Below are 27,034 nucleotides of genomic sequence, written 5' to 3'. Positions count from 1 at the left end.
CAGCCACGGCACCACCTGCCTGGAGTTTGCATGTTCTCCCCGTGCCTGTATGGGTTTCTTCCGGGTACTCTGGTTTCCTCCCACACTCCACAGACATGCTGGTAGGTTAGTTGGCTCGTGTCTAAATTGTCCCTAGTATGTCTATGTATGAATGTGAGTTAGGGACCTTAGATTGTACGCCCCTTGAGGGTTAGGGACTGATGTGAATGTACAATATATATGTTTAAAGCGCTGCGTAAAATTGACGGCGCTATATAAGTACCTGAAATAAATAAACATATACACACATATATACATATATATATCCCCATCACGTTCAGTTGACAGTACTACCCTGAATGCAACCCTTGGGGCTTCACTGCTAGTGCCCTCCAACTGACGTGGTGGTGCAGCATTTACAGGGTTAACACAGGCACCGAGGAGGTGACATAGCTTTTCCTCACTGCCTCTCACGCGGCTCTGAAAAGCAATCTAATTTAGGGTAAATCTATTTTTCAGTATGTTTGGGATCATGGCCCACTGTATACAGTTTTCTTAAAGCACAGCTAAACTCTCAATAAACATTAAAGAGATTCTTCAGCCTGAAAAAAAAAATAAGTCAGCAGCTACAAATACTGTAGGTGCTGAATTTTAATAAGCAGATCCAGCACTGTCCACACCTGGGTTGGGTCTTCTCCAGTCTTTTGGTCCCCAGTGTCAGCATGGTGTGGGAAGCCGGCTGTTACTCTCAAATGGCTCACCACTGCACATGCACGAGCTGTCCTGCTTTCTGTAAATGGTCCCAGGGAACAGGAATGATGCCCACCCACCCAAAAAAGAAAAAAAAAGGAGTAAAAAAAATACAAAAACTTAGAAAAAAAAGGCAGATTCAACAGACCAATTTTTTCTGCCATAATTTTTATCTGATTGGTTAAAAATGGTGGTGGGGCTTCGATTCCAGGCAATTCCAGCAGAAGTAGAAGTGGGTACCTTTCAAAACCAGGTACCCACTCCTTTAAAAAAAAATAAAAAGTGCCAAAAGAGGGAGAGAGGAGGGGTGGAGGAGGACGTAATGAGGAACTCCCTTTTTAGGTAAAGTTCCACTTTAACTATTTTTATTCTTATCCTGCTAACATTACTAAACAGATAGGGAGGTATATTAAAGCAAGCCATACATGGGTCGAATGCCAAACGATCGAAAACATTGTTTGTTCTGTAATCCAATGGTGCCACCAATGATTTTGAAAATCGGTAGTTTTTCACGAATTTTCCAGCATGCCCGATAAACGAAATGGGGAGGAACCACAAAAATGAGAGCGAAAATCGGCCAATCATTCTAGGTCCGATTTTTGAACGAAACATTGTTCAAAATGCAACCCATGTATGGCCAGCCTTGTTTAATTTTTTTTTTTTACATTTATACAACAGGTGCTGCTGTTACTGGCAGGATCTTCAGGTAATAAACTTTATAACAGTATTCTTAAAAAAAAAAAAAAAAAAATTTGAGACATGATGTTAAACATATGTGAGACATGATGTTAAACATACTGAAAATAGGTTTGTATACACTTTTAGGAGTTTATTTACTAAAGGCAAAAACACTGCAATTTGCAAGTCGCTCCAGAGTTCAATAAATCAGGTAAAGCGTCACTTAACAAATACCCAATCACAAGCAAGGACATTTTTTTTTTTTTTAAAAATCAGCAATTTTGCTTGCACATGATTGGATGATGGAAGTCAGCAGAACTTTACCACATTTACTAAGCTACGTACAGGGGCGGACTGACCATTTGGAAACTCTGGCACTGCCTGAGGGCCCGGGGTCAGTAGGGGGCCCCATGAGATGCCCCTGGTACCTTTTTCATAGGCTTTTTTGAGTTTGGGCAAGGACACAGGGGCCCCATGATCCCCTATTGCCCGGGGGCCCCATGAGTTGTCAGTCCACCACTGGCTACGTAGCAACTGCACTTGCACTTAGTTTTTTAATGCAATATTTCTGGTGGATTCATAATTTATATATTGCAACTATTCGGAAGGATTTAATATTCAAAATTCATATCCATTCAACATCCAATCCGAATGGTCAAATTAATCAAATGAATTTGAAAATTGAATTGATTTCCTCATGGGCCCGAACTACTATCGAATCATGTGACATCATCCGAATGAAACAAATGAAATGAATGCATTAGTTAATTTCATTATATCTTTTTTGGATTTGCTAACATTTGTTACAATGTCCACTTGGAGATTTGTATAATTCGGATGAAAATCTATTTGTAACTAAACACATCTAGTAAGCATGGTTTTGCAATAACCAAATAAAATGTCACTTTGTAAGCACTGGGAGAATGTCACCAGCACCCCGAGGACCACTAATATGGGTCCAAAAGTTTTAATAAACGATCACATAGCTACAGCAAGGCAATGTTTCAGAGTCTCGCAGGACCCCTTCATCAGGCATGTGACAAGTTGTAAGCACTGGACACGTGCACACCCGAAATTACTTTTTCATTTCAGATGCGTTCATTCATTGAATAATTTCGTTTTGACCCGATTTATTTTCAGAATTTTTTGTCTTTGGCATTAATTTTGTATGTTCGTCGGTCCGGGTGGATTGCAGTTTTTTTCAGAAGATTGCTATATATTAGTTTTCAAATTATATAGTTCCAGTGGATTCATGATTTATACATTGAAACTTTTCAGAAGGATTTGATATTCAGATCCATTCAATATCCAATCTAAATCAAACGAACTTAAAAATTGAATTGCTTGAATTGATTATGTGATATCGTTTGAATGAAACATATGAAGTTAATGTATTTGTTAATTTTGTTATATATTTTTTTGGATTTGATTACATTTGTTACAATGTCCATTGGAAGATTCGTATACATCCAAATTTTTGGATGCAAATAAATTCCTAACAAAACACACATCTAGTAAGCACTAAATACCTTTGCAAACCCCAAAATTACCTTGTAAAAGCAGTAGTATCATCACTGTGCTGCACATAGCTTGTACAGAGAACCAAGCTGTGGGAGGGACCTAGCAAGCTCCACCCACTACAGGCTACCTACAGAAAACTACAGGAGGGGGTGGAGACAGACCAGTCTACCTGCATAAGGACAGAAAGCAGCAGTGACCGGTCTTTATTACAGGACGCAACTGCACAGAGCCAAAGTGTTAAACTGGATTACTGAACACCAAGACTGAAATAAGAATATAGTTACATAGTTGGTCTGGCTTAAAAAAAAAAAAAAAAAAGTCCATCCAGTTCCTGGAAACATGATATGTAGTCTAGAGGGGGTATAGTACCAACGTGTTAAAACCTTAAGGGCCGTCTCACGGACTGAAAGATCTAGAGCCCCTACAAAAATTATCCACCATGGAGTCCCAGTCCTCATCCGAAAATGTAATACCACAATCAACCTCCCATTTCATACTTGCAGCATTTTTAAAGGGGCAAACCATAGGAAAATATGCATGCATTAGGGCTCATGTACACTGCAGCTGATAAACTCACGTTCAGGAGCTGTTCAGAGTTTTTTTCAGCAGCCCCTGAACTCTCCCTTATGTTTTCCTATGTGTCCATGTACACATCTTTGTTTAGTCATTTACAGGCGTTTGAGTTTACAGTATTTTTTTAATGCAGAAAACTTGTGTTCAGCAGTCGATTTTAGCAGCTTTTCAAACGCAAACTGCTTGTAAACGCAGCAAATCACGTTTATAAGCGCTTGGAAATTTTTTTTTTTTAACTCTTCCAGTTCCCGATGCTGTCCAGAGCCTTTTTCATCATGAAAAATGCATGCAAAGCATTTTCAAGGAACTCAAATGGACAAAACACTGAACACAGGATGTTCCTACCAAGCTTGTCACACATTGTAATGACCAATTCGCACTTTAGATCTCTCCCAGCCTTGGAAACAAAAGAAATGTTAATGATCATTCACACCTCAAATTCCTCATGTAGACCCCCTGCCAGGTGGCCTTAATGACTCCCTCCACCAAACACCTTTCCCATCCTTGGAGACAAAAGAAATGTTAATAAGCAACTCACACCTAAGCTAATCTCAACATATTCTGCTGTCTCTGATTCTACTCTTTGTATTTCTCTGAAACTGTCTGAAATAGTTAATAATTTACCACTTTTCAGTGCATTCTGGGCATTTGGGATGTTCTCCTGTGCTTATCTTCAAAAAATGCTTCGAAATGCAAATGCGCATAAACGCGTTATGCAAATGCATCTAAACAGACGTTTTTTAACCTACGTTTTCTAGCAGTCAGTTTCCATCATTTGGAAGTGTCCCATGTACATGGGGCCTTACAGAGATGCACAGATTTTTTTAATTTTTTTTTTGTATGGACAGGCATACACTTTACCTAAATTCCAGGAGCCCACAGAAACAGCTTTTTTTCACTATCACACTGCCGTGACATTTATCACTGTAGGTTGGAAATTGATTTGGACTAGAAAGTGACTAATGCCACAGAAGATGCTGAACCTTCAAGTCAGGAGCAGAATTATCAGCTGGGTCTATGGTGCCGCTGGGTCACCCTGTGCATAAACTAGAGATGGATTTGTCGGCCTTCACACACTGCCAGCAACAGATGGACAGCCATCTCCTGCACGATCAAACGCAATGGAAGCAGCTGCTGTAGAGGGACTCTCAGTCCCAAGTGGCAAGAAACAGTTGCAAGTTACCGTACTGGTTAAAAAAAAAAAAAAAAAAATTAAAAAACACGGCTCTCAAGTTAATTCTAAAGTACATTTTCATATATTGTATTCTGGAAGAAGAACAAAGTGTACAGGCTGCTGATCATTTATCATCCTGTAATCTTTCTGTTGGCAGCAAATTGAAACTCTACATCTTCCAATTCCCAAATATTTTCCCTGCTAAGGAATTTGTGAAATGTTAGCTCCAATGCTACTACATTTCTTTATTCTATCAAAACTTTATGTAATGTAGGTCTAAAGTTAGCTAAAGTAATATAAAATTGTAATTTTTTCATTAAAAAGTTATGTTTTTACCTTTTTTCATTTTTTGGGGGGGGGGGGGGAGCTGAACACTGCTGATCTCTATCAGCATCTTCCGACTTTTCTGCTATTTGTACTCCTCACAGAATTAGTTGCATGCCATTGATCTACATAGCTTCATAATCTTGAAAATGGTGCAACATGCCTGGGCAATGTGTATGGACATGGCAGCTTGTAGGGACGCAGTTGTCACCCCATAATGGGAAGTACCATCATGGCAGAATCACCAGAGATTATTTTAAAGTGGTTGTAAACCTCAGACATGAAATATGAGCAAAGCATATCACTCTATAGTGTGTACTTATCTCTATCCAGAGTACTAAGTGTAATTTCTGTTTGCTGCTTGATTCCATTAATAATCAGCATGAATCACTTCTGACAAGTTTTCCTGACACCAAGAGAATAGTGGTGACAGGGGAGGGAATTCCAGCTGATTGCCAGCCTCAGCTCTGTTCCTGTGTGTTGTGTGCAGGGTGGTGTGTCTCTTCTCTCCAATCAGCTCTCAGAGCTCTCCAGTGTGTAATTTCAGCTCTTCGCCCCTTTTTTCTGAACTCTCAGACAAGCTTTATAGATTCAGCACGTTGAATGAATGTAGAAAAGAGAAGACTGCAGATAGACAGGTAAAACTTATGTCGGGGGATTTGTATATCATTTACTACAAGTACATAGATCACCATCAATTTACGCAACACTTTACATATATATTATACATTCACATCAGTCCCTAACCCTCAAGGGGTGTACAATCTAAGGTCCCTAACTCACATTCATGCATACACAGCCAATTAACCTACCAGCATGTCTTTGGAATGCTGGTAAGTATCTCTGTGTATTACCTGAGGCCAGTAACTTCACTGGGTATGTTTAAGGATTTACAACCACTTTAATGAAAAGTTCAGATTTTAAAATACGTAAATTTTTTAAATGAAATTAACATGTTTAAACTTTTAGGCGAGTTTCTCAGTTGGATTTATACCTACTTCAAATGTAATCCACAGTGGATTGGCAGTACTAGGGGAGCTGGTTCGAATCCCAACCATGGCACCACCTGCCTGGAGCTTGCATGTTCTCCCAGTGACTGTGTGGGATTCCTCCAGGTACTCTGGTTTCCTCCAACACTCCAAAGACATGCTGGTAGGTTAATTGGATCCTGTCTAATTTGACCCTAGTATGTGTATGTATGAATGTGAGTTAGGGACCTTATATTGTACACTCCTTGAGGGTTAGGGACTGATGTGACTGTACAATATATGTATGTAAAACACTGCATACATTGATGCTGCTATATAAGTACCTGAGATAAATAACATACTACAATTTTTACATTAGCCCTAACAAGCTTCAGTGAGCCACTGTTTGGGACCTGATGGGGTTGATTTACTAGAGGCAAATAGACTGTTCAATAGTATGCAGGTTGTTCATTTAGCAAGGGAAATTTCTTTTAGATTAGTAAATGGGGTGACACTTTGCTGACTTACAACATCCAATGATGTCCAGAGAAAAGTACGGTTTAGTTTTTTATTTTTTCTTGCACAAAATTGAAAAACTGGGTCTTCTTTGCAACATGAATTGGTACCACATTCACTAAGGAGAAAGGGAAAATCACTGTGCTAAGTGAAAATTCTCTTGCAAAGTGAAAAGCCGCTAGTAAACTTGCCCCAAGGTGTCAGAGTACAGTTTCTTACACCATGAAAAGGCACCTGAAAGAAAAGTCTAACAAAAAAATCTGGCAGGCCCAAAGCTGCAACAAAGTCAGAGGCAGGGGCGGACTGACCATTTGGAAACTCGTGCACTGCCCAAGGGCCCGGGGTCAGTAGGGGGCCCCATGAGATGCCCCTGGTACCTTTTTCATAGGCTTTTTTGAGTTTGGGCAAGGACACAGGGGCCCCATGAGTTGTCAGTCCACCCCTGGTCAGAGGATAGGTTTCTGAGAGCCAACATCAGTGTGTTTAGCTGGTATATCTGTAAAAGGGTGGCTACTTTGAGGAGTCAAAAGATTAGATTAAATATTGTTAAATTAGTTTGTGATGTATTTTTTATCTCCAAATATTTATTTTTATTTGTTCCATTCCTTATTAAAAAAGAAAAGGATTTAGAAAAAAAAAAAAGAATTAGAAAAAAAAATAAAAACAAAAGATGACATTTTGTAAAACAAAAAGGATGCCTAATTCTAACATAAAAAAGATTAAATACAAAGATTACATTTTGTAAAACAAAAGGATTGCTAATTTCATTTCATCTCCAACTGTTCTATGCTTTAATTTCAGAGTACAACATTAAATTATTTTAAAAAAAGGAACAAAATGAGGTGTTCTAAAACTTTTGCCCAGTAGCATAATTAGATAAACACAGACATTATTTTGCTTTCATGGATTTTTTTCATTTCTTTTCTTCTTTATCTTTGGCCTAGTTTGAGCCTGGTTTTGGCTAATTTTGAGACAGTGTTGGGTTACTTTTTGAAATGATATCTGACAACCCTGCCTATGGATTACAGGATCTCACTGTTGCTATGGAAACGCAGAACCTCCATTCCACGGGGAGGCTTTATTTAAAAACAAAATGTGTAGCAATACATCCTCCCGGGATGCGACGTCAATCAAGAGCTTTCCAACTGTGCTTCAGCTCACCCTCAGAAAGGCTAAATGTTAACAATATTATCATAAATACAAGATAAGATTTGACATGTCCATTCTCACATTTCAAAACGCTACACCCGGCATATGCTGGATAAAGGTATTAATAATTTAGCTGGTGAGATTTACTGTTGATTATCCATTGTTGAAAACAAATACATGCTGTATTTTTCCACAGCGCAATACAATTTAATGAAAGAAAAAAGTAACAATAGTTTGAAAATACGCTTTTTTTTTTTTTAAAGAGTTTAAATATGACATCCTATTCTCCAGAGCAGCCAATCAAATTCAAACTTACACTGCAAAATACCAGTTAGAGAATGAATGTTTGAAACTCATTGATTGCTTGCAAGGCAATATAGTAATTTATAAAAATAAATTCTTGACATTTTGTTTTTTTAATTTTTCAGTAATTTTTTTATGCTATAATTGTACACTTCAAACTATAAAACAACTGTCAAAGATCTGGGCTGCTTACCTGCTTTTGTTAAGCTTGGACCCCCCCCCCCCCTCGTCTCCCAGTGCTCTCTACTTGTCAGCGGAACTGTCCATCATACCAACAGGCCAATAGGGAGCCTCAGAGTGTGTGAAAGGGTGCGGCCATGCTTGCATACAACTTCAGCTGTCTACATTTCTAAAATTACTGATTGCTTTTGATATATTCTTTATTCATTCACATTTATTCTCTAAACTGGTATTTTATACTTTTCACATTCATTCTCTAACTGGTATTTTATACTTTTCACATGCAATATTCATTCTGTAACTGGTATTTTCCAGTGTAAGTTTGAATTTGATTGGCTGCTCGGGAGATTCGGATATCATATTTAAACTCTTAACAAAATTTGTATTTTATAACTATTTTTACTTTTTTTTTTGGGACAGGTTTGTTTAGACAAAATAAATTTAAAACATATGTGATAAATTGGGAAGTGTGGAAGAAGGGGCCATCCTAATATATATATAAAACTAAATTCAGATTTTTTTTTTAATCCAAAAATACTTTTATTGGAAGAATTAAGGCAGATCAATTTGAATACAAAGGTTACAGTCCAAACACAGACACAATATGCAGCATCCCGTTTTGCAGATGGGACTAAATTCTGATTATTAAATCAGAACTCTGTTTTTTTTTAACAAATCATTTTATAATGATTGAATTCAGAACAGCATCCCCACATTCACTAAGCTAAGTGAAAATTCCCTTGAAAAGATAAATTATCTTTGCAAAAAGAACCTATAAACCCCTAAGTGTATAATTTGGTTTCCAACCAAATATATATATTATATATATATATATATTTATTTATTTTTTTATTTTATTTTATTTATTTTTTTTAAGTATTTTGGTATTATTTTGTACTGTTTATTGTATTTTGGTGTCTCCTATTTTCTCCTGTTTTCCTGGGCAACTGTCTGCTACATTACCCTGGTTTCAGCTCTGTCAACAGGGAAAAACAATGGAAGAGAAAAAAAAAAAGAGAAAACAGGCAAAACTGAGAAAACACTAAAGAGATGAAAATAAAACAAAACAGAATTATGATAAAATTGGGGGGGGGGGGGGGGGTCAAAAAAGGAATAAAAGAGAAATAATTAGAAAAGGAAAAAAATAAAGTCTGCAAAACAGGTCGATGCTATGGAAAGCACGTTGTGGAGAAACACACTCCTTGATACTGTACTTGTGGCTGAAAGTTCCATTTTATGTCTAGCCTGTAAAGGCTATTAGACTTTCCATGTGATTTGTGAAAGATACATGTTTGAATGGATGTGTTGCAGTAATGTGGGGTATTTTATATAGAGCCATTTAGTCCGATGCTTTTTATGCTATCAATAAAAGTTCTTATATTTTAATATTATGGTCTCCATGTGGTACCAGTAAAGTTTGCTTCCATTTTTACTTTTTTTCTTTTTTTTGGTGCTGTTATACTATTTACAGATGTGGTGCCCAGATGGACAACATTTTATTGTATCCAATAAAAAATAAAATAAAACAAAAGTGAAATATAATAAAAATGAAAAATCAGCCCAGATAATATGTGATTGGCAGTCTCAGGGCTAGGTATTGGGCAATTGGCTCCAGTAATGTACATGGCACTTACTGCAAAGCTTTGAGACAATCCTCTGTATATTGTAATATGTATTTGTCTAATGGGGGGGAGTTACATCTTGTCTTTGAGAATACATGTTATAAGTTTTATCTGCAACAATATGGTAATAACTTTCACCTGTACCTTTGCCTTGGAACATACCAGAGGTTATTTACTAAAACTGGAGAGTGCACAATCTGGTGCAGCTCTGCATAGAAACCAATCAGCTTCCGGCTTTTATTGCCAAAGCTTAATTAAACAAGCTGATGTTAGAAGATGATTGGCTACTATGCACAGTTGCACGGAATTCTGAACGCAGCAGTTTTAGTAAATCTCCCCCATCGTGTACATGCATGATGTGATAAATACAAAATTATAAAGTAAAGAAAAATAAAAAAGGAATAAAGAAAGAAAAAAAAAAAAAAAGTATGGAAAACAGATATAGAAAGCAAAAAAATAATGAATAAAAAAAAAGGATGAGAAAAAATAAAAGGAAACAGAAAAAAGAACAAAATAATAAAAAGAAACCAAATGAAATACAATAGTAATTAAGAAGAAAAAAAAAGCTCACATTTGGCTCCTTTGTTCTCATGGTAAAAGGAATTATTACTGGTCTTGCACATATACAGTAAAACGTTTTTAGTGGATTCAAGCAGTGCCTATGTGCACCATACAAAGCCCTCACACTTACGTATTATGGTTTAACAGTCACAATGTAAAATTAGACAAAGATCTTCTTTTTTTTTTTTTCAACAAATGTACGCAGGTAGCAAATGAAGTGTAAAAACAATTTGGAGGCAATGACCCAGGCCTCCTGCGACATCCACAGAGACAATGTTTGTGCTGTCATTAGAGTGCAGCTGGTCCACTCCATTCTACCATCGCTTCCTCCTCCTTTGCCACCAGTACTCTTATTAAACCCTATTCATTACACCCCCGCCAATCTCCCCCTGCTCATCTGCTTCGCTAGCTGATACTTAGAGAAACACGAGAGCTTTGTTATGTCTGCCAATTCTACAAACTTTACACAATGGAAAACACGAGTCCCCTCTTTGTATAAAGAAAGGATTTTAAAGAGAAAACTATATTTACAGTAAATCCTAACTGGATGACAATTAGTAAGCAATTTATATCATAAAACAATGTCAATTTTTATAAATACTGTTTTGACTTTTTTTTTCATCCTGTTTGCATCTCAGGGCTGCTGATCTCCTTCAGCCTCTTTCATCCATGTCTTGTCTACACAGACTTGCTGATGGTAACAAGGGTGGACTATGCCTGCATAAAGAACTAATTTTAAAGAAAGCTGCAGATCTCATCTAAGCTTCAGTTTGTTAATGTAATTTTAATCTTTTTTAGAAGTTCATGATGGGGTTAGATGTACTTTAATAACAAATATTGTTGCTAAATCATCTATTCCAGGGCTTCTCAACCAGGGTTCCTCCAGAAGTTGCTAGGGGTTTCTTGAGCAATGAGCAAATTCTGCCTTTTACATAGGTTCCCACTGAACTTTTCTTCCCAATGATCACAAGTGAAAGGAGCATTCTTCCCACTGACCATCACACTAATGTATCAGGAGTTGTAGATATAGTAATTTTCAGTATGGGTTCCCTGAGCCTGGAAAGGTATTTAAAGGGTTCCTCTGTGTTGAAAAGGTTGAGAAGGACCGATTTATTTTGTAAATAAAGGGTAATAACCTATTCAGCTCTTAATCCCCTTCTGGACCAGAGCAATTTTTGCATTTTCATTATAGGCCTGTTTATTCGATGATGACCTTCCAATTGTTTAAGATAAAGTAATACTTATACTGTCTTTCTGTGGGTCAAGCATAGGCTCACTTTTAGCAATATTGTCCTCCAAAGATTTTTTTTTTTTTTAACTTTCCTATAGACAAAATTAATTTTTTTTCAATGTAATCAATGTTAGTTTGTAAAAAAGATAGTTTTACTATAAATAAAAGCGTATGTCTATAATTTGTCCAGTTAAAAATTACACTAAAATAAGGTTTCTGTTACAAAGTGTGGCAAAGTGATTTCCAATAAAAAGTGTTTTTTTTTTCATGTTTGTGCTATTTTTATGCAACACTGAAAAAACAACAAAAAATGAATAAAAAGGAAAAAAATTAATTTTTATGGTAAAATGTATATATACAGAAAATTAAAAACAATCAGGGAAAAAATAGTGGAGAAAAGAGTTCATTGCAGCTTATTAGGGTTACATTTTAATAAAGGGCTAAATAAAAAATACATTTTTTTTTTCGTTTTTTGTTGTTTTTTTTTACAGATGTCATATGCAGGCACCATGCTGAAAACTCCAGTACTTGCACATACGGAACAAGGGTAATTCCCACAGAGACAACACAGTGAAGCTAGGGAAAGCTAAACACCAGAGTATCACTGGGAGAAGTGGTAATTTGAAGCCTCAAAATGCATTTTTGGTGATTTAAAGCGGTTTGATGTTCACTAAACCAGATGTCTCCAATCCATCCTTAAACAATAATGGGCACCTCTGCAGTTTGGATCACCCATGGGTTTTTCTAGACCTCTCCTAACTAAACTTGTTCAACACCCACCTGAGAACCCCACAGAAGATTTAGGACTGGGACCTCTGTGGCACGGAGAGCAACCTTATTATTATTATACAGGATTTATATAGCGCCAACAGTTTGCTCAGCGCTTTACAATATAAATGGAGACAATACAGCAACAATACAGTTCAATACAAGAGGGTTAGGAGGGACCTGCTCCTTGGAGCTTACAATCCAAGATCAATCCTACATGGGGACAGGGTATTATCCACATGAACACATGGAAGGTTGCATATCTCCACTCAACATAGTGACCGCAGCCTCAACAGATAAGTATTTTTTAATTTTGTTACCAGATTTTTAAACGTTTTGAGCTTTTTCGAGTCACTTGCTACCTAATAAGGGATTTCCTGCCTTCCTCTTTTCTTTTCTGTTGGCCCCCCTGAGCTGCCCATGTGGGCTGTTGCAGTCATACACCCTGGACTCCCATGGACCACCACATTCTAAATCAAAGGGACATGGGTATGCATCAACATCCTTCCATAATGTAACACTTCGTGCCAAGGTGCCAGATCACAAGGCCTAAGAAAAGTTGTTTTGGGGGCGTCTGTTGGATGTATAGACATTAGATGGGAAAATGGTGGCAACTCAGACCCTTTTCCTTCAGGCCTCCTGTACAGACAATGCCTGGCGTTCTATCTCATCAGTAACAATGCAGCAGGATAACAAGCCATACTAATGATGTCATTCGTCATACGGGCTCACCTCTGGAGAAGTTAATATTTATTTGTGCAGCTTCAGTAGCAGACACACTGGAGGTCTGCGGGCTAACATTTATCACACAGACACATGTAATGGTCTCCTTAAATTTTGTAAGTGAGAAAAAAAGGCAGAGCTATTAAGAAATGTGACATGACAGGAATTAATACCAACGCAGTCAAGCGCCCAGCTGCTCCCCATATCACTGTGCTGAGCGCAACCTTACAAGAGGTTTGATGGCTATATGTGAGCAGCCCATCCATCCATACAATGACGTGTCAGTCAGAAGAAAACGCGGCACAGCTTACAGTTTAAAGTGAACCTGTCATTTTTAGACTTCCTTCTAAAAAGAATGATAGTAGCCTGGCTGGTATACTGATCCTCTGGCTTCAATACTTTCTAAATCCTTACTGCCATAACTGTTCCAAGTCAATAACTCAAAGGGCTTGATTTACTAAAAGCAAATAGACTGTGCACTTTGCAAGTGCAGTTGCTCCAGAGCTTAGTAAACAAGGTGAAGCTTCACTTTGCAAAGAATACCCAATCACATGCAAGGGAATTAAAACAAACATTTTTGCTTGCACATGATTAGCTGATGAAAGTTAACAAAGCTTCCCCTCATTTGCTAAGCTCTGGAGCAACTGCAATTTCAAAGTGCACAGTATTTGCTTTTAGTAAATGAACCCCAAAGCTGTGAAGGCATCTCACTTACCACATGTCCAGGCAGGTGGAGTATTCTGTGGAACCCAGCAGCACGTCTGGAGGTCTGTACCAAAGAGTTACTACCTCATTAGAGTAGGTGTGGCTGGGGACTGATTTGGCTCGAGCAAGGCCTGCAGGAGAAAAGTAATTCATGTCACCAAATATTTCTATATATAATGTAACAATATCTGCATCTAAAGTAATGAGAAGATTCAGGAATGAAGAAAACATACAAAAAAAAAAAAATACTCATTACTTTTCAAGCTGAACTCCGGGGAAAAATTCAAAACTGCCCTTGCAATGGGGCTCTTTATGCACTGCAAGGGTTAAATGCTAATTTTTTCAGAGGTACTAATAAAAAAATGTTTTAATTAGCTTATCCCTTACTCCTTGGAGGCCAGCACTCTTCTCTTTCCTGCAATATTCAAGGCTGTGAAGGGAGGGGGCCCTCAATGTCATCACTTACATTGCAACGTCATAGGTGCCACCGATGAAGCACCGAATAGAAGTGGCTTCGGGGGACCAATTTCAAAGAGGGGGAAAGTTTGGATGCTCATTTTTGTCTATTGTACCTTTGAGGCTCCATGCACACTGGCTTAAAAAAAACAGCAGTGCTCTTGGCAGGGAAAAAAAAAAAACAAAACAAATTTCGAGCGGTTTTTGTACTAGTGTTTACCATTTTTTTATCCACCAGAAAAACGCTCTTAAAAACCTAAAACAGAGGGGGTTTTTTTCTGCCTCTAAACACTGAGTTTAGACTACCTAATGTGCATGGACACATAGGATAACAGTTATTTCTACAGGCAAAACCATACATTTTTCTAGGAGCAGTGTTTTTTTAAATCACTGTGCATTGAGCCAAAATACCATAACCTAGGCTCTTTTAGGCTTTCTCCTTTTTGTGCCTCCAGTCCCCTACAGCCACTTGTATTCTCCATTTTGACATCATTATGTACAATTTACGACCAGCAGTCCTGCATTGTGAGAGAGGATGTTGAGTGCGCATGAACACCCATAGAGTGTCGGAGGGAAGAGGAGAGCACTGGCTTTCGGTAAAGTGCGGGATAAGGCAAGTAAAAGTAATTTTTAATGGCACCCTAGAAAAAAAAAAAATGAACATTGCAGTATGGAAGGAGGCCCAATGCAGAGTAGTTTTGAATTTTCCCTAGAGATTTCCATAGAGCTGTAAGATTTCTTAGCTATACATTTGAAAGAGATCAGATCAATATACATATATATGATCAGGTTTTGGAGAATATCTAAAGCACAGATTTTTTTTCTTTCATTTTGGATAGATTAGGGAGCTATTAAAACCTAATTTTTTCCATTGGAAAAATATATCTTCACTTCCTGCTCTGTTAACACAACAGGAAGTACGAAAATGTCCACTTGGTAAACTGCAGTTCTCCAGACTTGGTGCCACAGCCCCACCCCCTGGCTTAAACTGCTAGTGGCCATTGCACAGTGGTGATATCCCCACTGAGTCCTCTGCTCCATAGGTCAGTCAATGTTCTTCTGCTCCTATCTATTAACTTACTATTAGACATGCCAACAGAAAACCGGATTTCAGATGGCATAAACCAGCTCATTGTAAAAACTGATATCAGGTAATATATATGGAAATATTATTTAAAGGGCAACAAAACCAGCACAAATAATGTATTTGATAAAATGCTAAGAACAGCATTCATTTCCAAATGTAAAGGTTTTACATAATTACAATGATACATGCTTTTGACATGCAAACGATTGCTAAACCACCTACATAAATTGCCACCATAGACAAAGGAAGCAAGGAATTGACAGCTGCCATTTTCATTGGTGGGATTACCAGGCAGGAAGTGTAGTTAAATTTCCCTCCTTAATATTTAACACTTATTTTCAATATCTCCTGTTCTAATGACCCTCCAAGAGATTTGTTTTCTTGGTTCAGACCTGGTCACCTATGAAAAAGAGAAACAGGCAAACACGCAAGGATGCCAATTCATGCATGTGTATCTTGACTGTTGAAGAAATGGAGACTTTAAAAGCAGTTCATTTAAAATAATGATGGTGGATCAGACTTTAAAGGCACCGTTCACAGCAGATGATGTATCAAATTTAAATTTCTATTTATGCGAAAATTAAAAATGAATTTTTAATTTTCATATGAATAAAAAATATCAGTTTTATACATAATCTGTTGTAAGTGGTGCCTCAACAGTGCAAATTTATTTCTGGTAAATGATTATTGAAAATAATTTGTTTGATTTTTTTTTTTTTTTTAACCAAAGGGGGTCGTGTGTTTCCTGAAATTATAATAAGGTTGTGAAGTTTGACCAATTTGGATATAAACGAATGATCCGGATGAGAATAGAGCTGATTGCTGGGAGATACATGGACACAAGTACATCTTATTTCCCTAACGCATATCAACTTCCAACTTAAGGGAAAATATCAGGATTTTGCATCAATCTTATGTATTTTAAATTAAAATGTATACATTGTTATTTTTTCTGCATCTTTAAAATCTTTATTCTACATAAAAAAAAAAAAGTTTTACCCATGACACAATTCAGAGAGCATCATGGGTTAAACAGAGACTTTACATACACTTTAAGAACCCCCTATGCACATAGCGGCTCTTGTGGGAATGAAAACCAACACAAAAGCACTAACCACCAAGCCATCATGCTGCCGATAACAACAAAGTATAAACCGACACGCGTCATAGGTCAATATCCCTTCGTCAAGTCATTAAAAAATCTACTGCAACAGCCACATACTTAGGACTCATTTTTCTCATTCAAGGAACTTTCACCCGTGACCTACTGTGACCGCTGGCTGTCCTATGGGAACCGATGACAATACAAAGCAAACACTACAAGACAAATGTAATCCTTCCAGGGGTTTTCTCATTGATTAGGCTAATCTGCTATGCATACATGGAAATTAATGGCTAAGGGTCAATCTACTGCTCAGCTATCCCTAGGCTCTCCCACATCATACTTTGGAGGACAGGATCAATACATTGATATTTTGTCTCCAACAGTCATTTATGATCTGTAAACATACATAATAGTAAAACACAACTAATATAACCAGAGGTTTCTAACATCAGTATATTTTGACAAAAGCTTTCTGAATGTGCATTATAAACGGATTTAACTGGGACAACAGAGAATTTTCCATAAGGTGTTCAGACCCAGTTCTGTATTTTACACATAAAAGCTAGTCATTGCAAACAATGCACATATTTCTCCAAGAGGCATTAACCACTTCCTGTCCAGACACTTTTACCCCCTTCCTGTCCAGGGCAATTTTCAGCTTTCAGCGCTATCACACTTTGAATGACAATTGCGCGGTCATGCAACACTGTACCCATATGAATTTTTTACCATTTTTCTGAGACAGATAAAGCTTTATTTTGGTGGTATTTTTTCACTGCTGGGATTTTTTTTTTTTGCTATGTAAATGTCTAAAAATTTTGAAAAAAAAGTGTTTTTCTTATAAAATTTTGCAAATAAATAATTGTTCATCATAAATCTTGACCAAAATAAATTCCGTTATATTTTTAGTAAAAAAAAAAAAATAAGCCAAAATTAGTTTATAATCAAAAATTATAATTTTTAAACTTTTTTTTACATTTTTATATTATTTGTTTTATTTACATACTGTCACCCTAGCAGTACAGTGTCACCAATTTTTTTTTTTTTTTTTTACAGTGATTGCTTTTACACCCATATAGGATGTAAAAGCAATCATTTCTTTCTCTCTGTCTGCATTCTTGCACTCATTGAGAAGTACTGAGTGAGCTGTGATTGGTCACAGCTTGTCACATGGTACAAGGCTGTTGTGAATAGCCTTGTACCATGTGACCCCTGTGATCATTCACAGATTTCACACGTAGCAAGCAATGATGTCACAAATGACATCTTGCTTACTACTTTGCATGTGATCACTGATTGGCCAATCAGTGATCACATGATCGGGACCTCGTACAGAGGTCTCGTCCGACGATCAGTGTTTCACTGTGTCCGGAGGAGACAGCGGGCACCGGATTGCGGTGCTGCGCGCTCCCAGGGAGCGCGCACAGCTAGAAAAGGCGGGTGCCGTTTATGAATGGCAACCCACCCCTGGAGTGCCACCGCCCTGCCGTTTATAAACAGGCGGACAGCAAGTGGTTAAAGTTGAACCAAATAGAAAAATATAGGAGGCAGAGTTTTTTTTTTTAATGACAAAACAAACTTTGTACATTTTTTGTGCATACATGCTTGACCCTGTCCCAGCAAAGGAGCTGGGTGCTGGGATTATATACCTCCAGCACACGGGTTACATTACCAGTGGCAGTCTGCTGGCTTAAGAAGATGCCAGTCTAGAAAAGGTGCTGGAGAAGATGGTGGCAGGGGAAATAGAGTGGTGTCAGAAAGCGTGGATCTGTCACCACTGGAGGTTAGGTAAACTAACCCATTGTGATAAAATACCCCCCCACACTGCTAGCAAGTTAGATCTGCTTTCAATACACACAAGGTATACAATAGAATGGGGGTTATTTACCGATACTGGAGAGTGCAAAATCTGGTGCAGCTCTGCATAGAAACCAATCAGATTCCAGGTTTTAGTGCCAAAGCTTAATTGAATAAGCTGAAGTTGGAAGCTGACTGGTTACCATGCACAGATGCACCAGTTTTAGAAAATCTCTCCCTATGCTTAAGTGCTTAAAGCGGAACTTCACCCTTCCATAGAACTCTCCTCCTCTCCATGCTGCCCACCCTGGTCCATTTTATTTTGTTGACTTTTTTTTTGTTGACTTTTTTTTTGTGTGTAGAAGTCTCGGCCCAACCGGCATTTGCCTAGGTGAATTACATTCGTGCCCCCAGCACCGCTTAGGATGCAGGACATGCATATCCCAGGGGGCACCGGGAGCACTGTATTGTTTCAAGCAGTAGAAAAGCAGGGGGGCGAGCCTAGTGGCGCCTGCACCCAGAAAAGCCTGAAGCTGTCACAAGGGAAAGTGGTAGTGCAGAGAGTAGGATCCCAGCAGGACAACGCTGGATCTGCTGAATTGGGGAGTATCCTTACTGTGCTGAACACAGAATCCAATAAGCAAGGGGGAACTTTTTTTTTTGTTTTGTTTTTTTTAGGGGGGTTAAGACTGAAGTTCCTCTGTAAAAACAGTTCAACTTTTGTGTACCTCCAAAAAGCTGGGGTTTGCCAAATAATTTCATTTATACCAGATTCTGCACCCACCTAGCAACTTTGGCATTGAATATATGTGTGTGTATATATATATATATATATATATATATATTTTTTTTTTTTTTTTTTTTTGAGTTGGCCCACCCTTTGCAGCTATAACAGCTTCAACTCTTCTGGGAAGGCCGTCCACAAGGTTTAGGAGGGTGTCAATGGAAATGTTTGACCATTCTTCCAGAAGCACATTTGTGAGGTCAGGCACTGATGTCGGACGAGAAGGCCTGGCTTGCAGTCACTGCTCTAATTCATCCTAAAGGTGTTTTATCGAGCTGAGGTCAGGCAGTCATGTTGGAACGGGAAGGGGCCATCCCCGAACTGTTCCTACAAAGTAGGGAGCATAAAATTGTCCAAAATGTCTTGGTATGCTGACGCCTTAGGATTTCCCTTCACTGGAAATAAGTAGCCAAGCCCAACCCCTGAAAAACAACCCCACACCATAATCCCCCCTCCACCAAACTTTACACTTGGCACAATGCAGTCAGGCAAGTACCATTCTCCTGGCAACCACCAAACCCAGACATGTCCAATGGATTGCCAGATAGAGAAGCGTGATTTGTCACTCCAGAAAACACTCGATAGAGTCCGGTGGCGGCATGCTTTACACCACTGCATCAGATGCTTTGCATTGCTCTCTATGCACTGTTATTGTGCTAATCTAAAGGCCACATGAAATTTGGAGATCTTTAGCTATTGACTCTGCAGACAGTTAGTGACTTCTGCGCACTGTGTGCTTCAGCATGCACTGACCCCGCTCTGTCATTTTACGTGGCCTACTACTTTGTGTCTGAGTTGTTGTTGTTCCCAGTTGCTTCCACTTTGTTATAATCCCACTAACAGCTGACTGTGGAATATTTAGTAGCAATAAAATTTCTGGGATGGACTTATTGCACAGGTGACAACCTATCATGGTACCACGCTTGAATTCACGGAGATCCTGAGAGCGACCCATTCTTTCACAAATGTTTGTAGAAGCAGTCTGCATGCCTAAGTGATGATTTTACATATATGGTATGGGACAGGAGCAACTATTTGAACAGTGGAGGAGTGGTGCGTAATGTGCTTGAGATGTTGAAATGCATGTTTTTTTTGTTTTTTGGGGGTTTTTTTTGGTAAAATGGCTAATAAATGTGAACCCTATGAAATGTCAGAAGCCTAGGAAACATTTGTGGGAAAATTCTGAACCAGTTCTCACATTCATGCCTATTTTAAGTGAAAAAGTAGCATAAACATTGAAAGAATTCTGCATATCCCCGCTATTTATGACTTTCTGCAAATCACATAAAACTGTCACTGAGAATGACAGCAAGCAGAGAAATCATTCCATAGTCAGGGACATATATTATTATTATACAGGATTTTATCGTTCCAACAGTCTGAGCAGAGCGTTACAAAATAAAGGGAGACAGTACAGTTACAATAAAATCCAAGGCCAGAGGGTTAGAAGGGCCCGGTTGTGAGAACCTACAATATCCTGCCTTCAAATAAAATGAAAATGTTTTGCTGGAAGTGGCTTGATAAGTTTTCCTATTATGCTCCTACTAAACCCAGAGATGCAGCTCAGCATAAATGTGGGTTTAGCTGTTGGCCAGAGTTGTCCTTAAAGAAAAAACAAATAATCAGATCCTTAAAGAAAAGCACATCATTTGAGGTTTTTTTTCTCATTTTGAGATAGCCGTGGAGTTCAAGAGAAAAACCCAATAATAACAAAAGATGAGATTATCTAAAGAAGAGCCAAAATCAATAGAACCCTCTGGCCTCCTCCACAATATACAAAAGAAAATAATTAAAGTGAAATATCTTTATACCAAAGTCAGCCAGCTTCAGCTCCCCTGTATCGCTGATCAGCAGGTTCTGTGGTTTCAGGTCTCTGTGCAAAATGTGGCCTTGGTGAATGTAGGAGAGTCCTCTCAGCAGCTGAAATAAAAACAACTGAAAGGAAAATAGAAGAGACACATCATTAATCTGAACATCTCAGGGATGACACAAACATTAAAAACATAAGAAAAAGTACGACAGACATTTTCCTAAGGATCTAGTAAAAGTAGTATTTTTTTTTTTTCGTTTCTAATCACCATGTTTTGGCAGCTTCCTTTAAAACTGGGGTCATATGACCTACACATAGGCAATGATCATGTGAGGACTGCCAAAGCAGCTGAGTGACCAACTAAACCAGTAAATCAGTAGGTCTCTGCCAGAAGACTGATGCTTGAGGAGACCATGTGACTTGGCACTGCAGTAATCACGAGACTCCACATTCAATGAAGCCTAGGGTCTGAGGATTAGAGAAGTGGTCTCCAAACTGCAGCCCTGGGGGCAGCTGCAGCCCCTGCTTGCCTTTATCTGACCCTTGGAGCACTATTCCTCCCACTGATACCAGTGATGAGGCACCATTCCTCCAAATGACACCAACACTGGGGAACTATTCCTCCAACTGATACCAACAATGGAATACTATCCCCCCCCATAAAACCAATGATAGGGTATTGCTTTCTCCCATTGATGGCAGGGCAAAAATCCCACCAGTCCACACCTCCATGCCCACCCCCTTCTTTCCCTCTCCAGAGGCCCCAACACTCAAAAAGCACCCAAGCTAAAAAAAAAAAAAAAAAAAAAAAAAAAAAAACACCTCTAAAGGAGAAGGTATTCCACCTTATGTTAGAATCCTCCCCTAAAGCTGAATATATTTAGTACAGGCTTCCAAGATCACTTATTTTTCAAAAACTAAGAGCACAAGAGACATTTTCCAAGCTTTAGCAATAAATATTTTGTCAGCTAGGAAAAATAAAGAATATAAGTCTCTGGGAAGACTTTGAGATCCTTGAATAGGTCTGTTTGGTAAAGTGGTTTATGAAGTTTCTGGGGCCTTGATTCTAGTTACTCTGTATATAAAAGAGTACAAGTTTGGGTCCAAAATCGTTTCACCTTTGGGCATTGCCACCATATTTGGAACAGAGATGAGCGAATCGAAGTAGGCGAAGTGGAATTCGAGTCGAATATTGGAAAATCCAAAAAATAGCCTACTTCGGACGCGCGAATCAAAATTTTTCCTAAAATGGCGGCGGACATGTGCGGCGACGGAGCGGGGATGTCTGGGAAGGCGCGCAGACAAGGCGCGCTGACCCATAATGCATTCCTTAATGACATGTGATCGCATTAGCCAATCAGCAGCCAGCCAGCCAGCACTGTGTAATGGTCGAGCTATAAATAGCGGCTATTTTAGAATTCTTCATTTGCCTCCAGTCATTCAAGAGAGGCAGACCGCTCTGTATTAGGGACAGAGTTAGGGCCACAGAAACGTTACTTGGGGACAGAGAAACGTTACTCAGGGACACAGAATTGTTAATGAGGGCCACAGAATCGTTACTTAGGGCCAAAGAAACGCTAGTTAGGGACACAGAATTGTTACTCAGGGACAGACAGAATTGTTACTGAGTGCCAGAGAATTGTTACTTAGGGCCACAGAAACATTAGTTAGGGCCACAGAATTGTTACTCAGGGACAGACACAGAATTGTTACTGAGGGCCACAGAACTGTTACTTAGGGCCACAGAAACGTTAGTTAGGGCCACAGAATTGTTACTCAGGGACAGACACAGAATTGTTACTGAGGGCCACAGAACTGTTACTTAGGGCCACAGAAACGTTAGTTAGGGCCACAGAATTGTTACTCAGGGACAGACACAGAATTGTTACTGAGGGCCACAGAATTGTTACTTAGGGCCACAGAAACGTTAGTTAGGGCCACAGAATTGTTACTCAGGGACAGACACAGAATTGTTACTGAGGGCCACAGAACTGTTACTTAGGGCCACAGAAACGTTAGTTAGGGCCACAGAATTGTTACTCAGGGACAGACACAGAATTGTTACTGAGGGCCACAGAATTGTTACTTAGGGCCACAGAAACGTTACTCAGGGCCACAGAAACGTTACTCAGGGCCACAGAATTGTGACTGAGGGCCACAGAACTGTTACTTAGGGCCACAGAATTGTTACTCGGACAGACACAGAATTGTTACTGAGGGCCACAGAACCGTTACTTAGGGCCACAGAATTGTTACTCAGGGACACAGAATTGTTACTCAGGGACACAGAACCGTTACTTAGGGCCACAGAATTGTTACTCAGGGACACAGAATTGTTACTGAGGGCCACAGAACCGTTACTTAGGGCCACAGAATTGTTACTCAGGGACACAGAATTGTTACTGAGGGCCACAGAAACGTTACTCAGGGACACAGAATTGTTACTGAGGGCCACAGAACTGTTACTTAGGGCCACAGAAACGTTAGTTAGGGACACAGAATTGTTACTCAGGGACAGACACAGAATTGTTACTGAGGGCCACAGAATTGTTACTTAGGGCCACAGAAACGTTACTCAGGGACACAGAATTGTTACTGAGGGACACAGAATTGTTACTGAGGGACACAGAATTGTTACTGAGGGACACAGAATTGTTACTGAGGGACACAGAATTGTTACTGAGGGACAGACACAGAATTGTTACTGAGGGCCACAGAACTGTTACTTAGGGCCACAGAAACGTTACTCAGGGACACAGAATTGTTACTCAGGGACACAGAACTGTTACTGAGGGCCACAGAACTGTTACTGAGGGCCACAGAACTGTTACTGAGGGCCACAGAAACGTTACTCAGGGACACAAACGTTACTCAGGGACACAGAATCGTTTAATTAAAGAGTATGTCAGACAACATGCAGAGGAGTGGCAGAGGAGGCAATGTTTTAGGAGCGAGCAGACGTGGCAGCAGAGGAAGGGGTCGAGGCAGCACTATTCGCAGCCAGAGGCTAGTGCTCCCGGTGTCATCCAGTACAGTGAGGAAGAGCTAACAGAGGGCGGTCAGGAACGGGGGGAGACATCCGCCTCTTCAGCAGCCAGGCGAAGAAGTAGTGGCGAGGAGAGTGGCTCGGTAGCCGGTGTAGAGACAGGTCTGTCTCCTGACCCACACGCAGCCGAGGGGGCTAGTAGTGAGGCGGAGACCCTAATTGATGATGATGAGGCTGATCGCACTTGGCAGCCTCGTCGTCATCAGGCTATTGCTTCCGCATCATCAGGAGAAGAGGGTGGCAGCTTGGCAGCGAGCAAAACAGTCGGTGGGTTGTCTCCATCGCCACACTCTGCCATGTGCCACTTTCAGGTCTCCTCACACACTGCTGGTGTGTTGAATTTTTTGACATAGGGTGCTGGCAGATTACGGGCCTCCCATAGCTGCTGCCAGGCCCCTAATCTGCCATGGGCCCCTATACCGCCTCCTCATGCTGCTGCCAGGTCCACAGTCTCTCATGCCATGTGCCACTTTCAGGTCTCCTCACACTGCTGGTGTGTTCAATTTTTTGACATAGGGTGCTGGCAGATTACGGGCCTCCCATAGCTGCTGCCAGGCCCCTAATCTGCCATGGGCCCCTATATACCGCCTCCTCATGCTGCTGCCAAGTCCAGAGTCTGTCATGGGTCCCTGTACGGCCTCCCATTGCTGCTGTCTCCATCGCCACACTCTGCCATGTGCCACTTTCAGGTCTCCTCACACACTGCTGGTGTGTTGAATTTTTTGACATAGGGTGCTGGCAGATTACGGGCCTCCCATAGCTGCTGCCAGGCCCCTAATCTGCCATGGGCCCCTATATACCGCCTCCTCATGCTGCTGCCAAGTCCAGAGTCTGTCATGGGTCCCTGTACGGCCTCCCATTGCTGCTGTCTCCATCGCCACACTCTGCTATGTGCCACTTTCAGGTCTCCTCACACTGCTGGTGTGTTCCATTTTTTGTCATAGGGTGCTGGCAGATTACGGGCCTCCCATTGCTGCTGCCAGGCCCGTAATCTGCCATGGGCCCCTGTACCGCCTCTTCATGCTGCTGCCAGGTCCAGAGTGTGTCATGGGTCCCTGTACGGCTTCCCAATGCTGCTGCCAGGAGGCAGCAGGGTCGCAGCAGTGTCAGTGGAGGCAAACGGCCACGGAGTAGAGCACCAGCTCCACTGCAGCCTACCACCACGGCCAGTAGTGGTGCCGGTGTGCACGGAGGAAGTAGCAGTCAGCCAGTGAGGAGTAGCGGGGGCAAAGTTTCCTACTCGGCGGTGTGGCAATTTTTCGTCAAGCCGCCCGAGGAAGTAAACGTAGCCGTATGTTGACTATGTGGCCAGAAAGTCAAGCGTGGCCAGGGGGCCCATGTTGGGACTACAGCGTTGCGTCAGCATATGCAGCGTCGCCATTCGGTGGCCTGGGAAAACCGTGATAAAGATACGGCGGTTCTGCCTGCCCCAGCCCAGGGTTCCATTTTGTCATAGGGTGCTGGCAGATTACGGGCATCCCATTGCTGCTGCCAGGCCTTAATCTGCCATGGGCCCCTGTACCGCCTCCTCATGCTGCTGCCAGGTCCAGAGTCTGTCATGGGTCCCTGTACGGCCTCCCATTGCTGCTGTCTCCATCGCCACACTCTGCCATGTGCCACTTTCAGGTCTCCTCACACACTGCTGGTGTGTTTGAATTTTTTGACATAGGGTGCTGGCAGATTACGGGCCTCCCATAGCTGCTGCCAGGCCCGTAATCTGCCATGGGCCCCCGTACCGACTCCTCATGCTGTGACGTTGCAACAAGGTGGAATTCAACCCTACATATGTTAGACTGCCTTTACGAACAGCAAAAGGCCATCACAGATTTCCTGATGTTAAAAGCGGATAAAGGTACTCCCTGTGTAACTTAGATGTCAGCCATTGGCAGCTCATGCGTGACACCTGCGCTTGCTCAGGCCCTTTGAGGAGGCCACGCTATTCGTGAGTCGGCAGGACTATGGGATGAACGACGTCATTCCTCTGTTGCACGTCCTGGAACAAATGCTGTTAATAATGGCTGGTCAGGGTGCGGTAGACGTGGCGCACAGATCTCAACGCCACATGACCCCTGTGGGGGCAGGACAGGAAGAAGAGGAGGAGGTAGAGGAGGACATTGGTGCTCAGGAATTATTGAGTGAAATGGGTGGTTTTTCCACTCAGCGGACAGGAGTGGAGGAGCAGGAGCATCTGGTAGAGGAGGAGGAAGAGGAGACAGAGGACCCAGACGCACCATGGCAGTATGCTGTGGAGATGGAGGCAGGGAGTCCCTCGCATTCCTTGGCACAAATGGCCCATAGCATGCTCGCTTGCTTGCGTACCGACAGCCGAATAATAACCATCAGACAGAGGGATGACTTTTGGCTGTCCACCTTGTTGGACCCTCGCTACCGTTCAAAAATGGTGGCCTTTTTCACACCTGCTGAGAGGGAGGCCAAAATAACGTACTATAAAAACCACCTATGTAGTCAGCTGGTCTCTTCCTGTCTGCGCCAACGTCCATCCTCAGACACTGTGGGCCCTGTGCGCTTGCGTTATGCTGCCATGGCAGCAGGGGAGGGGTGGGGTGGTAGGAGCAGTGGCAGCTCCACCAGCAGCAGCTGCCTCAGTCTGCAGTCGATGATGAGTAGCTTTCTTCACCAGCGCAGTGAGGAAACTAATAACCAGCCGCAGCAGCAGCAGCAGCATCAGGTGGACCTGGAGCAGGACCTCAAACAACAGGCTTAGGCCTACTTGGACAGCACCCTGCCAACCGAGGTAGACAATTCCCCTTGACTACTGGGCAACGAAACTTGACCTTTGGCCCCAACTAGCTGAATTTGCCCTTGAAAGGCTGTCATGCCCAGCCAGTAGCATGGCATCGGAGCGCGTGTTTAGTGCGGCAGGAGGTATTGCAACTCCGCGGAGGACACGACTGTCCACCCAAAGTGTGGAGAGACTCACGTTTGTGAAAATGAATCAAGCGTGGATTAGTCTGGATTTCAAACCACCAGTTCCTGACACAACTGACTAAATCCGCCATGAATCATGCCCCAAACATGTGCCACTTTCAGGTCTCCTCACACTGCTGGTGTGTTCCATTTTTTGTCATAGGGTGCTGGCAGATTACGGGCCTCCCATAGCTGCTGCCAGGCCCCTAATCTGCCATGGGCCCCTATACCGCCTCCTCATGCTGCTGCCAGGTCCAGAGTCTCTCATGGGTCCCTGTACGGCCTCCCATTGCTGC

The 27,034-nt window shown here is 41.1% G+C and overlaps 1 protein-coding gene across 1 annotated transcript in view; it reads right to left on the bottom strand.

Annotated features, from left to right (window-relative positions):
• The window catches only part of LOC149470212 (cyclin-dependent kinase 14), a gene marked incomplete at its 3' end in the record, with an annotated part of 401,956 nt that overhangs the window by 9,257 nt on the left and 365,665 nt on the right, over window positions 1-27,034 (bottom strand). The window contains exons 8-9 of the mRNA XM_089666421.1: window positions 20,766-20,889; window positions 13,736-13,856 (exon numbers count right to left, since the gene is read on the bottom strand). Coding sequence (XP_089522547.1) covers window positions 13,736-13,856; window positions 20,766-20,889 — 245 coding nt within the window. The remainder of the gene's footprint in view (window positions 1-13,735; window positions 13,857-20,765; window positions 20,890-27,034) is intronic.

Source organism: Staurois parvus, unplaced genomic scaffold (assembly GCF_062004578.1).
Source record: "Staurois parvus isolate SC_StPar_1 unplaced genomic scaffold, SC_StPar_1.0 ptg000051l, whole genome shotgun sequence".
Lineage (NCBI taxonomy): Eukaryota > Metazoa > Chordata > Amphibia > Anura > Ranidae > Staurois > Staurois parvus.
This window is presented reverse-complemented; position numbering and strand designations above follow the sequence as displayed.